Raw genomic sequence first — 15,706 nt, 5'->3', positions numbered from 1 at the left:
AAAGCTCTAGAAATTGTAGCTCTCTGAGAACAGGGATCTTCTAAACAACTCTCAGCACCGTCAACAAACAACAGCTCTGATCATTCTTTGGGGGCAAACCATAACTTGTGGTATTGTCAGCATGCTGTTAGTGGCTCCCAGCTGGTTGCCCAGGAATGTATAAAGACAAGGAAAAGTTTCTTACAGTCCTTTTTTATTTCAATCTTTACAGAGAGAGGCTATAGAACCCAGCTTCTTGGATAATGGTGTTGTCCTAAGTGAATCTCCAACCCGCTTCTTCATTTGTCAATCTCATCATCTCTCCCACAGGTGCTGCTAAGTGTCCTCTGTCTTTGAGCTCTTTGCTCTCCTACTTTTAAGGCTCACTGGGTTCTGGGAGATGGAGGGTCTGGAATACTTTCTAATGACAACGTGTCAGCCAGGTGTTGCTCTGGCTCTCCCATGATTTCCCAACTTTCCCCCTCATCTGCCTCTGAGCTGTGACCTCCCTCAAACCCCTGTTGTAAATCTATACAGTGGTACCTCGCAAGACGAAATTAATTCGTTCTGCGAGTTTTTTCGTTCTGCGAGTTTTTTCATCTTGCGAAGCACGGATTCCCTGGGTATTAACGGTTTTAAGAAAAAGGAAACAAACTCGCAAGACGTTTTCATCTTGTGAAGCAAGCCCATAGGGAAATTCGTCTTGCAAAGCAACTCAAAAAACGAAAAACTCTTTCGTCTTGCGAGTTTTTCGTCTTACGAAGCATTCGTCTTGCGAGGTACCACTGTACTGTCTTCCTCTTCTTCCTCCCTGGAAAGGTCAGGATGGGAAAGCGGTCTCCACCATTCCTCTTCTGCCCAGTCCCTGACAGGTATCATTGCATTTTAAGTGGTATCATAGCATTTTAAATATATGTTGTGAATGTGCCCACGGTACCCTTGCCTGCGTAACAAGGCCTAGTGTAGCTTCAGGGTTATCTATAGGTTGTGCCAGGCACCTCCTGTGTCCCTTGATGCCAGGATTAGTCCCTGAAATTTTGCTGCAAAAGCCAAGATGTTGTCCTTTCCCCATTCCATGTACAGAAGACAACAGGACTGGCAGCTGAATCTTACTTCAAGGTTGGTGACAGGATACTTTCCTCCACTGTACTTGAAACAGCAGGATAGTTCAGGGCTCCAGACCAGGGTTTGTGGCATATTTAAGCGTGTCCTCCTAAAAGAGATCAAGTTAGGAAATCTGGCTGGTTTTTACTGAACAGGAAAAGGGGGAAATGCAAGCATCTGAAAGAAAACTCAAGGAAGCAATTTGTATATTCCACCTGGCTCTTACCTTGGTTCTGTTTGTAGGGTGGATGAAAATAGCCTCCTTAAACTGGTCTGTGTGAGGTTCATTCAAAGTGCTTGAGGGTATTGTTGACCTAAGTTGCTTCTTAAGAGAATATGTGTTCTGCATAAGATAAAATAAAGAGGTTTCAGTATTCAGTGTACTCCCATTTCCTGCTGCGAATTTATGCTCTTACCGAGTAGTCCTGTAAGGAAAGAAATGATTTGCAACGATTTCAGATTTGTGACTGTTATTTTTCTTTCTTGATAGCCGCATTATTCGGATGACAGGTTTATGGACAGTAGAAAACTGTCGCATGTAGATCCTGTCAGTTTATAAAATGTACTTTTCAGGATTTCTGAGCTCTTAATCTGTAACTGTTTTATCTTCAATGGAGCTGACCTACTCCATTTGTTTCACTGAAGCCTGAAATAATAATAATAATAATAATAATAATAATAATAATAATAATAATGAAATAATATGAAGCCAAGGTCTACAGTTGCAAGAGTAGTGTTTGCTGGCAGGGTATTATCTAAGGATGATTTTACCTACAGGTCCCCCCCCTCCATTTGGGATATGTTCATTCAGCATATCCCAAGACCTTTGACTCAAATGAACAACCTGAACACCTTTCTTTCCTGCCTGTGACACAGATGTAGGAAAACGCAGATTTTATGCAGACAGCATAAGCCACATGCGAGAAGAAACAATGTGAGCACCTATATTTCACCATCCATACTTCACGTCATGCTGGATCCAATATTTGTAGTTGTGTGCCAAAGCCAGGGTGCCAGCACTGTTTGTGGATTGGGCCCTCTCACCCCCTCACATACAATTTGCATACAATTTGCATAGGCTTTGTAACATAAGCAAATTTGTGTCCTCTTTTGCAGGTGGAATGGAGGATCCAAATATAATCCAGCAGCCATGCATGCAATAGAATGCCTAAATGCGAGCGGGTGAAGCTTTCCCCATAATTGTATTTCCTTTTTAGAAAAAGCTTAGCCTGTTGAATTTCTGCCTACCACACAGCTGCTAAAGGCTCAAGAGCTATGCTTTCCCCAAATGCCAACTGTAAATCAAAGCCTAGGCTGCCATTCTGAACGGCTTTACCTGGTAGCAAGCCCTAATAAATACAAACAAAATTACTTCTGAGTGGACATGGGTACCACTGTACTGCAGGTTAATTATACAGGGAATTCGTAATGAGTGCATGGAGACATAAGCCTCTTTGCAAAGTTTTCACGTTTTTATTTTGGTATTAATTCATATTTATGTATGTTGGGCAGGTGCAAGTGTGGAGATCTCCTTCGATTTTACGGTTGTTGTGCATGTGTGTATGGAATAGTGTATAAGAGACAGGGGAATGAGTAGGCTTCTGTTAATGAAGTATATTGTTGGAAGCTTCAGTTGGTTAATCTGTTTCACATTGAATGTTTTCTTCATTTTTACCTCAGTATTTGGTTAAATAGGAAATAATATTTTTGTTGCAGGATAGTTTTGCTTATTTATCCCTTTGTATGATTGTTTACTGGTAGTTGTCTATTGGACCTCCTTATATGATTTTATTTTGTATATTTTTTTCTGGGTTTATTTTTATTACTTTAATAAGAAAGCATTTGATGAAGAGTGGACTATAAATACTGCAAATAAATGACGTCCCTCTTTTATTGGGAGCCATTTAGAGATTGTTCTGTTCTTGGGTGGCATATGAATGCAACAAATAATAAAGCTTTATGTTCTTTATTCATCAGCTTTTGGCCATTGTAAATGATCATAAAAGGTAAAGGGACCCCTGACCTCAAGTCCAGTCGCAAATGACTCTGGGGTTGCAGTGCTCATCTCACTTTATTGGCCAAGGGAATTGCTTCTGGATCATGTGGCCAGCATGACTAAGCCGCTTCTGGTGAACCAGACCAGAGCACAGAAACGCTGTTTACCTTCCCGCCAGAGCGGTACCTATTTGTCTACTTGCACTTTGACGTGCTTTCGAACTGCTAGGTGGGCAGGAGCTGGGATCAAGCAACGGGAGGTCATCCCATTGCGGGGATTCGAACTGCCGACCTTCCGATTGGCAAGCCCAAGAGGCTCAGTGGTTTAGACCACAGCGCCACCCTTGTAAATGATTATATTATGGCATAAAAGGCAATTCAAGCTGAGGACCCCAGGGAAAGACCTCCCTTTTGTGCTTAATCTTCTTTCTTTCTTTCTTTCTTTCTTTCTTTCTTTCTTTCTTTCTTTCTTTCTTTCTTTCTTTCTTTCTTTCTTTCTTTCTTTCTTTCTTTCTTTCTAGTTCCCCTGGTACTGAAGAGCTGCGCAGAGTTCATAGAGACGCACGGAATTGTGGACGGAATCTACCGGCTTTCTGGAGTGACGTCCAACATCCAGAAACTGAGGTGAGGTGAATAAGAGAACCAAATGCAAGAAAGGCCCAGTGTTAACCATCCATTGTGTTAGAACAGCATATGAATATGCCTGGATTGAGGGTGGCTGGCTTTTGGTGGATAGATAGCAACCCAACTATGGCAAGCCAACTCCAGAGTAGCCTTAAAGCTCACGATAAACGAGTTTATAACCAGAACTAAGTCATTTGAACTTTACAGGGCATTTGCAATGCAGATTACCAATGTGTCCAACTGCCCTCCTGTGCAGATGGACTCTGGATCTTAGAGCACAGGCTTTGAGAAAACTCATTCCTTTCTTCAAAGCTCATTTCGTTATTTTTGAAGATCTACCTGAGGTTTATCCTCATGGCTTCTGTGTTTTATAGGTGTTAGATTATGGGAATAAATCCTGCCCTGCTCCTTTCCCCCTTAAAGTATAACTAAGTCCTATATATGTACGTTACAGGTTAAACCCTCACTCAAGTTTCCTGCTGCAGGAAAGGGGTGAATGGATGATGATAGACGGTGCTGACTTGCTTATGAATATACTCAGCTAGGTCTCTCTCCATTCCTAAAATAAAAATGGGGGGAGAAAGAACACAAATTGAACGGGCTGTTCCTGCAAAGGCGCTTGTGTACAGCGTGTGTAATTGGGCCTTCTGTGAACCAGCCCTAAGACCATTGCAAAATTGTGGCCACCAGCTCGGCGGTGGCTTATCGTAGATAATCTTCATGCAAATGGCAGTTAAAACATGGAAATGATGTCTAACTAGCATATGCAGAATCCATACAGCCCTCAAGGTTATGATAGGTTTCCATGGTGATTCTCGGTGCTGAGCAGGTTCCCCGTCACTGAGGTAATACATTATCAGATCTTTGCAGCCCAATCAGTACACCTTTTTTAGCCTTTGTCTGGGCAGAAATCAAGATGCAAATTGATTCCATCTCTTGCTCGTTAAACCCACTGTACCTCCTCCATCTCTGTTGTTTCAGGCAAGAGTTTGGATCAGATCAATGCCCAGACCTGACAAGGGAAGTTTACCTCCAGGACATTCACTGTGTGGGCTCACTCTGCAAGTTATACTTCAGGGAGCTACCGAATCCCCTCCTCACGTATGAGCTCTACAAGAAATTCACGGTGAGATGTTTTCTGCTATGTCTCCATTCCTGACAGGCCTCTTCCACTCTTTGGCCCACACTAAACTTTTATCACTTTTGGGCTTTCCTTATACGCTGTACTGCCATTTTGGAAGTCCAGGGCCACGTTCACGCAATGCAGTTAAAGCATTATGATATCACTTTAAACATTCATGGCCTCCCCAAAGAATTCTGGGAGTTGTAGTTTGCATGAGAAAGGTCCTGCCCCCCCCCCAAGTTGAATAAAGACACTTGACACCAGTATTTTAGGTTAATGGGCTAAAAAAGGCTACAACTTTATCGGTTACAGATTGTGAGCGGTATTGGCTTAGGCATTGGAGCTAACCTACTATATCTGACTCCTGCCTGTCTGCAGGGAGTCCTGGAAAAGGGGAGAGCTCCCACCGGCATCCTGCTTAAATTGAGCAGGCCACACCCCTGGAGTGACCTGATTGGTTGCCTGGGCAGTGACGCAACTGGGAACCCCCCAATCACGTGGAACTGTCCACATCCCCTCCTCCACGCACATGGAAGGGTCATGAGTACCTGCAACCCCACCTCCTCCTTAAGGTGGAAGTGGCCTTGTTAATGGTGCTGTCAGTTGTCAGGAGACCCCCAACCACACTCACGGAATTACAATTCCCAGAGTTCCTTGGGAAGAGGAATTGATTGTTAAATCACTTTATACATGTGTCATATACATAAAGCACATTTAAAGCACATGGCTTCCTCCAAAGAATCCAGGGAACTGTAGTTTATTCCTCATAGAGCTGCAGTTCCTGGCTCCTTTAACACACTATAGTTCTCAGGATTCTTTGGACAGGATTCTTCTATAGGAAGAGTAGCTCAGTTGGCAGAGTATAAGACTCTTAATCTCAAAGTCGTGGGTTCAAGCCCCACGTTGGGCAAAAGATTCCCGCATTGCAGGAGGTTGGACTAGATCAGGGTTTCCCATACTTGGGTCTCCAGCTGTTTTTGGACTAACGATAGGTCTTGGATGTGAAGAAGTTGGAGGATACTGGAATATAGTAGCACACTAAAATCCTAATAAAGGACTGCCTGCAATTTGTTTTTAGGAATACTTTAAAAACAATTTCAGTTAATTATAAAGGCCATATAATAATGGTCACAAGATGCAATAGCAAAGATTTAAAAATGAAATAAAAATTGGGCTCCACACATTTTTTGCAACCAGAGCCAACTTCAGTTCTGGGAATTCATAATACACTATTTCTGTTCATAATTTTTTTCCAAGTAGGGCTTGGGTAACTTCTCTTTTTTTAAAAAAAAAAAAACTTTCTTTCACAATTCTTATACCAGTGGATTCTTATTATAATTTTATCAGCAGGGGCTTTTACTGTCACTTAATCCAGTGCAAAATGGGTGAAAGCAGCATATTTTCTGGTGGCACAGCTACTTTCTCCTCCCTGCTTAGGCTGAAGTTAATGAGTCAAGGTGCACAGCAGTGGAAAATCAGGTTCAAAATTGTCATGCCATGAATGCAGAGGGTGGGTGTAGGTGGAAACTGTCCAAGCAGAAATCTTCAAACAACTTTAATGCAAAATGTAATGACTTGATTCAGGAGGGGGGAAATGAGTACAGATTAGCTCCAAAGTTGTGAGCAGGTTGGAGGAGCCATAGCAATAGGCCAGAAGTTCTGTTGTCAAAATCTGCACTGTGCAGCTGTTCCTTGGTCCTGTAATAGGGTCAACAAATGTAATTATTATCATAAGTATTACAGAGGCAAGATGTCAATTAGCTGAAGAGTTAACACCAGTACGGTTGTTTGACCAGATGTTTTCTCAGCCAGGAACTCACTCAGTAGAGTCCAAATGCAGTTTGGATAACCACCTTCCAAGAGGTCTCAGAGATAAGAGCATAATTTGAAGCCTTCTGCCTCCTTCTATTCTCTACTACCCTGTCACTGAGAGCAGCATTCCATCTTGTCATGACTGACTATGCAGCCCATCACCATAACATCAGTCCCTTGGTGTGACCTTTCCCTTTCAAGGGCCCCTCTCCCAGTGGAGGCTGGTTCATCACAGGGCAGATAGGGCACTGCCCCACCAACTTTAGTTTCCCTTCAGCTAGCTCCTACTTGCTTGCTTTCTTCCTTACATCCAGTCCAGAGAGTGGCACAGCCTGCCTGCTTCCTTCCCTCCCCTGAGTCTCAGTAGTGCCTTTGTAGAAGGTGGGGACAAAACTAGAAATACTTGGCTCTGCCGCCTTCTGTTAGTCACTTTCTACCTTGCCACTCCTAATGGGCATCAACCGCCACTTCTATTCACTCGTCACTTTTGAATTGACCAAGGAACTGTAAGCTCATACTGCTTTGGACTTCACCTTGTCTTACTGCTACCAACTCTTAAGGCAGCTGTTGCACACCAACCCAATCTCTGAGAGGTGCAAGATTCCAGGTGTCCCAGGTGCTTACCTAGGGTTAAGTTTCCTAAGAATGGTTTATTTACACATATATGCAGCCTGTGCCTATGGTGGAGGGACTCACAGCATTAACACTCCAAGAAGGTCTTGCTTCTCCCACAGCCACAGCTTTGCATTCCAGCAGAAATCAGGCATGGCTCTGTCTCACAGGCTTCGGCCTGCAGCCTGTGTCCAACTTCTATGTTACGCACACCAACTCCCAACTTAGTCTTTCTAACCACCAGTTAGAACAGAGCCACTTCCTTAATGGCTTATACTTAGGGGGCTGTTACCAAGAAACGTGTCTGGCTGTTACGACAACTTGAATCCTTCCTTAGATTTAAACACTTGCTCATAGCTGTCAAGTGTCCCTTATTTGAAGGGACAGTCCCTTATTCCAGCACCATGTCCCGCTGCTGTCTCTTATTGATGGATGTCCCTTAAATGATGTCCCTTAAATTAAAAAGGAAGCAGCTCCTCTCCCTCCCTCCCGGCCAGAGAGGAGGGAGGCTCCAACTGTGTTGCTTGGCTGTGTTGCTCACCCAATAGGGAGTCTAAGAACAACTGGGGGGCGGAGCTTGCATGCCTTGTGTGTGGCTAGTTAATACAAGCTGAGGGGTTTTTTGAATGCTGGACGCCATTTTGTTGCACGTGCTGCTGCAAACTTTGCAGTGCAAAGCCAGGCCGGGGAGCCATCTTAAGTTGAGGCTGCATAGGCCTTGTGGTGCATGTGATTCAGATTCTATTCAGTTGAACCTCTGGTTACAAAGTTGGTTGGACAGTGTTCTCGAAGCTACCAGCAGGAGTTTGACCAGACTGCAGGAGGACAGGAAGACTGGAGTGCCTGGAACAGGTGAGGCTGCAGGTCTCTTATTTTGGCTGCTGGTCTCTTATTTTCAAATCTGTAAGTTGACAGCTATGCACTTGCTGGATCCAGAAATTAGAAGGGTCCCAGGCCCCCAGTCTACCCTCAGGCATAATCAGAGCAGCCTTTGCCAACCCGGTGCTCTCCAGATGTGTTGGGCTAAAAACTCCCGCCAGCCCCAGGAAAAACAGGCTGGAGTGTGATGGGCATTGTGGAGGGCATCAGGTTGGCAAAGGTTGCTTTAAGTAGCTTGGTTTTCTACCATAATTATTTATTTATTGCAAAAGTGACTAATGTATACTGGATGTCATACGCAGATTAAAAACTAAGGCTCACAGTGTTGCAGTCAGGTTCACCTGCGTCTGCAGAATTTCCTCTCTACTAGAAAGGAAGCCAACGGTAAAGGTAAAGGTAAAGGGACCCCTGACCATTAGGTCCAGTCATGACCGATTCTGGGGTTGCGGCACTCATCTCACTTTACTGACCGAGGGAGCTGGCGTACAGCTTCCGGGTCATGTGGCCAGCATGACTAAGCCGCTTCTGGCGAACCAGAGCAGCACACGGAAACACCGTTTACCTTCCCGCCGTAGCGGTACCTATTTATCTACTTGCACTTTGATGTGCTTTTGAACTGCTAGGTTGGCAGGAGCAGGGACTGAGCAATGGGAGCTCACCCCGTTGTGGGGATTCGAACCGCCAACCTTCTGATTGGCAAGTCCTAAGCTCTGTGGTTTAACCCACAGCGCCAGCCAACAGTAGGCAGAGCCAAAGCCAATGGCAGGCAGAGGCTACTAATTCTCTTTTTTTTTTACCCCATCTTCTTCTCAGTCTCCCAGCACTGCTGCGCTTGGCCAAGTCACTGGCTTATCCCATGTCATCACATCTGTAAAATGGGATTAAGGGCTTGCCTTGTGAGAAAACTATGAGTTTTGTTAAACTCTGGGAATACTGAGTAATATGGGATGCTGGGAGAAGTGTGTGGGAAGCAGAATGCACCACCTCTGTCAAACTATACAATCACGTTCCTAAGGTGCTATTACAGCAAGTATCTCCAATCTTGTGCCATACAAATTACACTACCTGTATACAGCTGCCTAATTATGGTAGTGAATATTTAATGCAGCATAGATTTCTGCTCCCTTTCATCCCGACACACTTTATAAGAGAGCTCAATGAAAATACAGAAAATCATTGCAGGGTTTTCTTTCCTGCAATGCTCACAAAGTGATGCATTGCTCTCTGTTTGTGCTGTTTCCCCTTCTCTCCGCCTCTCATTTTAGCAAACATACCTGGTTTAGAAAATGACAGGAAACAAAGAGAGAAAGAACTGATAAAAGAGAGAGGATTTATAGAAGTGAATTTTTGCAAATAAGGGACTGTCTCTGGGCAACCCGTTTCCCCCCACTAATGTGAAAGGTTCAGTGTGAGCTTCAGTTAAGGAACCAGCATCTTCTTATTAGCACCAGGTGGGTGAATCATTGGTCTGGCTTGGAACAAACAGCATTTCCCATGACTGCGTTGCAAGGGACGTGCTAATGTGCTATGAGCAATTAATTAGGAAACCCAAAGTATCCACCCACAGCGGAGCAGCGATGAGTCAAATATGATGGACCTCTAATCACAACTGGTGCAGAGAAGCAGCAGAATTGCATGCCCTCAGGTGCGTCTGCCACCCATGTATCTGCATGAGTCACTGCTTTGAGTGTGCCTTCTTCCTAGCAGGAGACATGCTCAGAGAACAGCAATTCAACTAGGCAGGATGTGAGATGGCACCTTTGTCTTCAACGTGCATATTCCTTTAAATGCAAACAGTATTCACAGGGGAGGGGGTGGTAAGTATGGGGAACATGCCTCGAGAAGGGGGGAAATCCTTCCTCTGAAGCTGCTATTTTGCATAGCCCCTCTTTATCCTGGCTTTTGACACCTGAGATGTTGGTTTTCAGGGACCACACTATTCGTGTGAGTAATCTGTTTTAACTGTTATTAATTTTAAATTGCTATAACCTGTTGTAATTATTGGTGAAGGGCAGAAACAACAACAACAACAACAACAATAGAGAAAATCCCCTATTGGTACCCTAGGTGGGGGTTCTTGCCACTTCTCTGGAGAACAGCCATAGCTCAGTAGTAGCGCAAGTGGTTTCAGCAGCAGTCTATGGCATCTCTAGTTCATAAGGTTGATTGGAAAGATTTCTTCCTAAGACTATAGAGAGTTCTGCCAGTTGCAGCATACAACAGTGAGCTAAGTGAACACATAATCCATTGAGTTTCCTATATTTGGTACTCAGGGGTGTCTCCAAATGGAAGGTGCAGTGGGCGGGGGAAGTTGAAGAAGCCAGAAAGATGTTGACCATGTTTAGGCAATCATGTCTCAACTTAAGAGGCCTTTTGGGTATGTACCCAATTTCTGCCCTCCTCCCTTGCTACAAGTGAGCAAATAAGTTAGGAAGTTTCCCCATGAACTATCATTTTATCATTTCAGCAAAATGATGCTTAGAAGCCAGCATAATAAACCATGGTTTGAAGATGCCTTGATATCCTGTTGTGTTCTGAAGGCATTAATCATAATTTCCTGGTTTAGAGATAGTTGACTTGTGATTTTTGCTTTCGGGAAGTAATGCACTAATTAACCCTTGAAGTCTTTTTCAGTCCTACAGGTCTTTGACTTTATGATTATTTTATTATTACTATTATTCAGGAGGCAGTATCGTGCTTCCCGGAGGAAGACCAGCTGGCCCAAATTCAAAATGCCATCCAGGAACTTCCGCCATCTCATTACAGGTAAAAGAGAAACCTGGCCTCTAAGCCTTGGCTTCTAAGTTTTAGGGACAATCTTAGTAATGATTAATGGTAGTTACCTGAATTACCTAAGCATTCAGCCGGTGAGTCAACTACTTTATTTTCACCTTTCTTTATTTGCACTAGCCAGACTTGATTCACCTGTTCAAGGAAAGATGACTATCTTTGAAGCTTCTTCTCCCCAGAAACCCACAGAATGCACATGGCAAATTGTGAATAAGTTCTGTGCAGTGGTCTTACCTATAATAAAGGCTGATCTTATGTTTCAGAGCTACTCGGGTGTTAGCAGTTGCTTGTACCTGCCGGGAGGCTATTGCTGATTTTGTCACACTCACTTCTAACAGTAAAGACGTCAGGGACCCTTTTATTTATTTTGTATTGTAGAACTCTGCTTTGTAACCAGGAGCTGTGTTGGTGGGGGAGCCACAGCAATAGCCTCTGAATAGCAATGCCACTGCCACTTACCCAAAGAGGGAGTGGTGAGCTTGGAGTTGCATGCATGGTGCACCAGTCCAGCACTCTCACCAGCTCCAACCTTCACTGTCTCGGTAAGTGGCAGCAGTGCTGCTGCTGGGAGGTTGTTGCTGCGGCTCTGCCCTACTGGTAGATCTGCTTCCGAGTATCACATCTGTAGACACTGTGGCGGATAGCAGCACTAGCAGCTGGCCATGTGCGGCTCCCAGGCAACTCAGGGTAGATGATCTTTGCTTCTTCCTTATCTCCTTTCAAAAACACGATACGATGGAAAGAGTCGAGAATTGTGAGAAGGAGCAACATGGTCTTTGGGCAACTCAGTGAAGGGAAGAGATAAGGGGGCACAGGTGGACTGGCAGGAGGAGAAGCAAGGGATGATAGAGGGAAAATAGGGATGCAAGTGGGGAGAGGTTATTGGGCTAGCATGAGTGTCATGGGTTGTAGCTCTTGACTCGTTTAAGACATTTAATGTGGTGCTTGGGGATGTTGGGCACCTGTCTTCTCTGAACAGACCCAGTTGGCCAAGACATAACCGCATGTGCAAGTATCAATGTGAGTGTTTTTTTTTTATCTTTGTCACACCATTGCAGGACCCTGGAATACCTGAGCAAGCACCTAACTCACTTAGCGTCCTTCAGCAGCACGACCAACATGCACACCAGGAACCTCGCTTTAGTGTGGGCACCTAATCTCCTCAGGTACAGTAGACGCTCTGATTCTTTCACATCGCAATGCGGGGAGCACTAAGAATGTCTATTGGAGTTTGCGATAAGTTTAAGAACTGGCTAGAGTGATCCAGCCAGTGGTGGCTTGCAAGGGTGTATGGAAGCAGTGATGTTTTCTCAGTGACAACAACGCTGCATTGGTTGTGGCAGGAAGGGAGCAAAGTCAGAGGTGCTTGGGTTGATGAACCCATCTGACCTCACCAGCGCCTCATCCCAACAAGACAGCACCAGCAGGATGACACCATTGCCTTCAACCCTGTGCATGAGCTACTGCTTAATTCAACTGTAAGGTAAAAAGGTAAAGGACCCATGGACGCTTAAGTCCAGTCAAAGGAGACTATGGGGTGTAGTGCTCATCTCACTTTCAGGCCAAGGGAGCCGGCATTTGTCCACAGTCAGCTTTCTGGGTCATGTGGCCAGCATGACTAAACACCATGACGGAAGCCAGAGCACACGGAAAGGCTGTTTACCTTCCTGCTGCAGCAGTACCTTTTTATCTACTTGCACTGGCATGCTTTCAAACTGCTAGGTTAGCAGTTCAACTGTAATTCAACTGTAGCTTAAACTTACCATGGATTGTCCTGGTTAGGGTGGAAGAAAAAGTGTGATTGGTTGAAAACAGAACCAGATGGGTAGCACTAAACTATGGTTTGATATTATATTGGAACGCAAGCAGTTCCCAGAATTAAGTTTTGCAATGTTTTATGAAAAATAGAAATATCTGATGGGTTTTTCTACTTATAACAACCCAACACAATAAATGAGAGTCACATGTCATATTTGTTTCAACTGGTCTTATGGACATGAAGTCCCTGGTCAATGATATCCATAGTGCATGTATAACAGTCATTTGTGAGCTATTGCTAAAGATAGCTCAGTTGAGGAATCCTGGTTCATTTATGCGATAGCCTGGCAACTAGAATAGCATAAGAAAAAATAAGGAGCATTGTCACCTAGCTGAATAACGGTAGATAAACTTCCTCAGCTTTTGTAAACTGCTTAGAGGTACTTCTTAAAAAATCAAGTGGTATATAAATTTTGTTAATAAAAATAAATAGCAAAGAAAACAGCTGGTCCTGGGTGGATAAACTCTCTCAATCTTTGCAACTGCAAACAAGGCAGAAAAGGTCCCACGATAACTGCAAGAGATGTTAAATCTGCTGAACACCCACAGCTCAAAATCTTTCATTCTATCTATGGTCCTCTTTCTTTTTTGATGGGAGTCTAATTCCCTTTATAAATATAGGTCCCAAGGAGAACTTGAAAGAAGCGGGAGGCACAGCTGTAGTTTCCTTACATGGCTATCCCACCGGCAAAAGCCCCCTCTGTGCTTTATCTCACACTCCAGCCATTAACTTTACAAAGGATTCGCTGCCCAGAGATAATGTCTTCAGTAACACTTTGGCATGTCATGATAAGGAACAGTTTGTCTGCTACTCTGTTTGGGGGCGGGAGGGGGGATGTGGGTGGAAGGAGAGATTGGTTTGTCCATACCAGCGAGGCGATGGAGAACAAGAAACAGGCATTTGGGAAAAGCACAAGGCCCACAAAATTCACCAAGAGGAGTTGCGATGCTCACAGTTGATGCTTTCCCTTCCATCCCCACTTGATGTTTTTTTGATGTGATGGTTCTACTCAGAGATAAACTAAATCCTGAGGATTAGCTTAAGCTGCCCCAGCCCCAGCTGTAACTAGCACTGCTGCAGCTGAATCACACCATGCTTTGTCTGCAAAGTGAAATGGCCTGCCAGGAAATCCCTTGGCAAGGTAGGCTATTTATGGTGGGAGCTGGTATCTGCAGCTCCTGTGGACCCAGCCCCTCTGAAAGTCCCTTGTGCCAATTAGGGATGAGGATAAATTCAGTTCAGTTTGTGTTTTAATGCAAATGTATACCTAAGTGTGGCATCATGGTTAGAGTGCTGGACTAGGAGCTGGGAGAGATAGGAAGCTCACAGGATGGGTTTGGGCCAGTCATTCTCTCTTAGCCTAACCTACCTCGCAGGGTTGTGGTAAGGATAAAATGGGGAGAGGGAAAACCACACATGCCACCTTGAACTCCATGGAGGAAAGGCTGGACACAAGTAAACTAGAGAAAGCAAATCAATCAATCAATTAATCCATGAACTGAAATGCAGTCATGCTCTGAAATTTGCACTTCTCTGAATTTTGCACTTCTCCGAATTTTGTGTTACAGTTTATCAATGACAGAAATGCATGTGTAACTGCATTTATTGTGAGAAAGTATGCATTGAAATGCATACATCTGCGAAACTCTCATACATAAATACAGAATATCAAGTAAAATTGCACACAAAAATAGGTATAGTAAGAGGGATGTGCAGTAAAATGCTGGTGAATATTCATGAACTTTAAAAAAATGAAACAAATGCACAAACGGTTGCAGAAATGTGGTGAACTGAATTTAAGATTACAAAAAGAAATGGACACATTTGCCCTTCCCTAGTCCCAATGTCCTGTGTCGCATCGGTGCCTCGGAAAACACCAGGTCTTTTGAGAGTATAAAATGCCTCCTAGACAGCTTGCAGCAGTATCGTTTCCAGACAGAGTGTTCCATGGAAGAATCTCTCATGCTTTCAGTCAGGCTTCCATTCCCTGCCCTTTTCGTTTTCCCCTGGGGTTGCTGTCCCACCAAAATCCATAGACACTGCTTTGCAATGAGATTCTCCAGAAAAGTGGGATAAAACAAGCAAGCAAACAAAAAATCTATAAAAGAATAAAAGAAATGTGCTGCAGTCTAAAGATCTCTTCTTTGGTTCATTGCTGATAAGTCTGGGCCATAAATTTCTGTCTTCAGTCGACAAGTTAAAAGAGTGCTGTTCAGATAAGCATTTGATCAGAATGCTCTTTGAAGTAATCTGAAATGATTTAGGCCTATGCATTTGTTTCTGCTGATATGCTGGTGGTTCTTTTTCATTAGGTTTTTTTTGGGGAGGGGGAATCTTACTCTATTTTATTTGTTTAGTATCTTTTAAAAGAACAGCTCTTCTTTATTTATTTACGATATACTTGTATCCCACCTTTCCTCTGTGGTAGCCAGCGTGATAATTATTGTCACCCTGATAACTATTAGCCGCACACTCACTCACATACTCACATACACACAGAGCTTGCATCTTTTTTTTAAAAAAAAACCCTGGGTGTTAAATAAAAGGATGCCTTTAACATCACATCTAGTTAGAGGGAGATTGTGTGTGTGTGTGTGTGTGTGTGTGTGTGTTAGGTACAGAGAAGGCTTAATGGGGTTGACACTTCAGTAGATGACCCTCGGTGTCCCTTCCAACTCTACAGCTCTAGGATTCTGATATTCTATGATTCTGTTCCTGACAAGCAATGGCTTGGGGATTGCTCTTCCAACCTCCTCCTTTCCTGTGTCACAGGTCCAAGGAGATTGAGGCTGTAGGCTGCAATGGAGACGCAGCTTTCCTGGAGGTGCGAGTCCAGCAGCTGGTGTTTGAGTTCATACTGAACCATGTGGGCGAAATCTTCAGTGACAACATCCCTGCCAAACCGAAGGAAAATGAGGGTGAGTCCTTCTGAGCTAATCCTTCCGTGTCAGAAATGACCAAATCCACAT

General features: G+C 43.9%; 1 protein-coding gene across 1 annotated transcript in view; it reads left to right on the top strand.

Moving 5' to 3' along the window:
* The window catches only part of ARHGAP31 (Rho GTPase activating protein 31), a 93,852-nt gene that overhangs the window by 60,740 nt on the left and 17,406 nt on the right, over positions 1 to 15,706 (top strand). Inside the window, exons 2-6 of the mRNA XM_081909294.1 lie at positions 3,600 to 3,702; positions 4,684 to 4,828; positions 10,812 to 10,894; positions 11,977 to 12,084; positions 15,510 to 15,655. Of these exons, the coding sequence (XP_081765420.1) occupies positions 3,600 to 3,702; positions 4,684 to 4,828; positions 10,812 to 10,894; positions 11,977 to 12,084; positions 15,510 to 15,655 (585 nt within the window). The remainder of the gene's footprint in view (positions 1 to 3,599; positions 3,703 to 4,683; positions 4,829 to 10,811; positions 10,895 to 11,976; positions 12,085 to 15,509; positions 15,656 to 15,706) is intronic.

The sequence above is a fragment of the Podarcis melisellensis genome (genome assembly GCF_964234715.1).
Source record: "Podarcis melisellensis genome assembly, chromosome: 4".
NCBI classification, from domain to species: domain Eukaryota; kingdom Metazoa; phylum Chordata; class Lepidosauria; order Squamata; family Lacertidae; genus Podarcis; species Podarcis melisellensis.
This window is presented reverse-complemented; position numbering and strand designations above follow the sequence as displayed.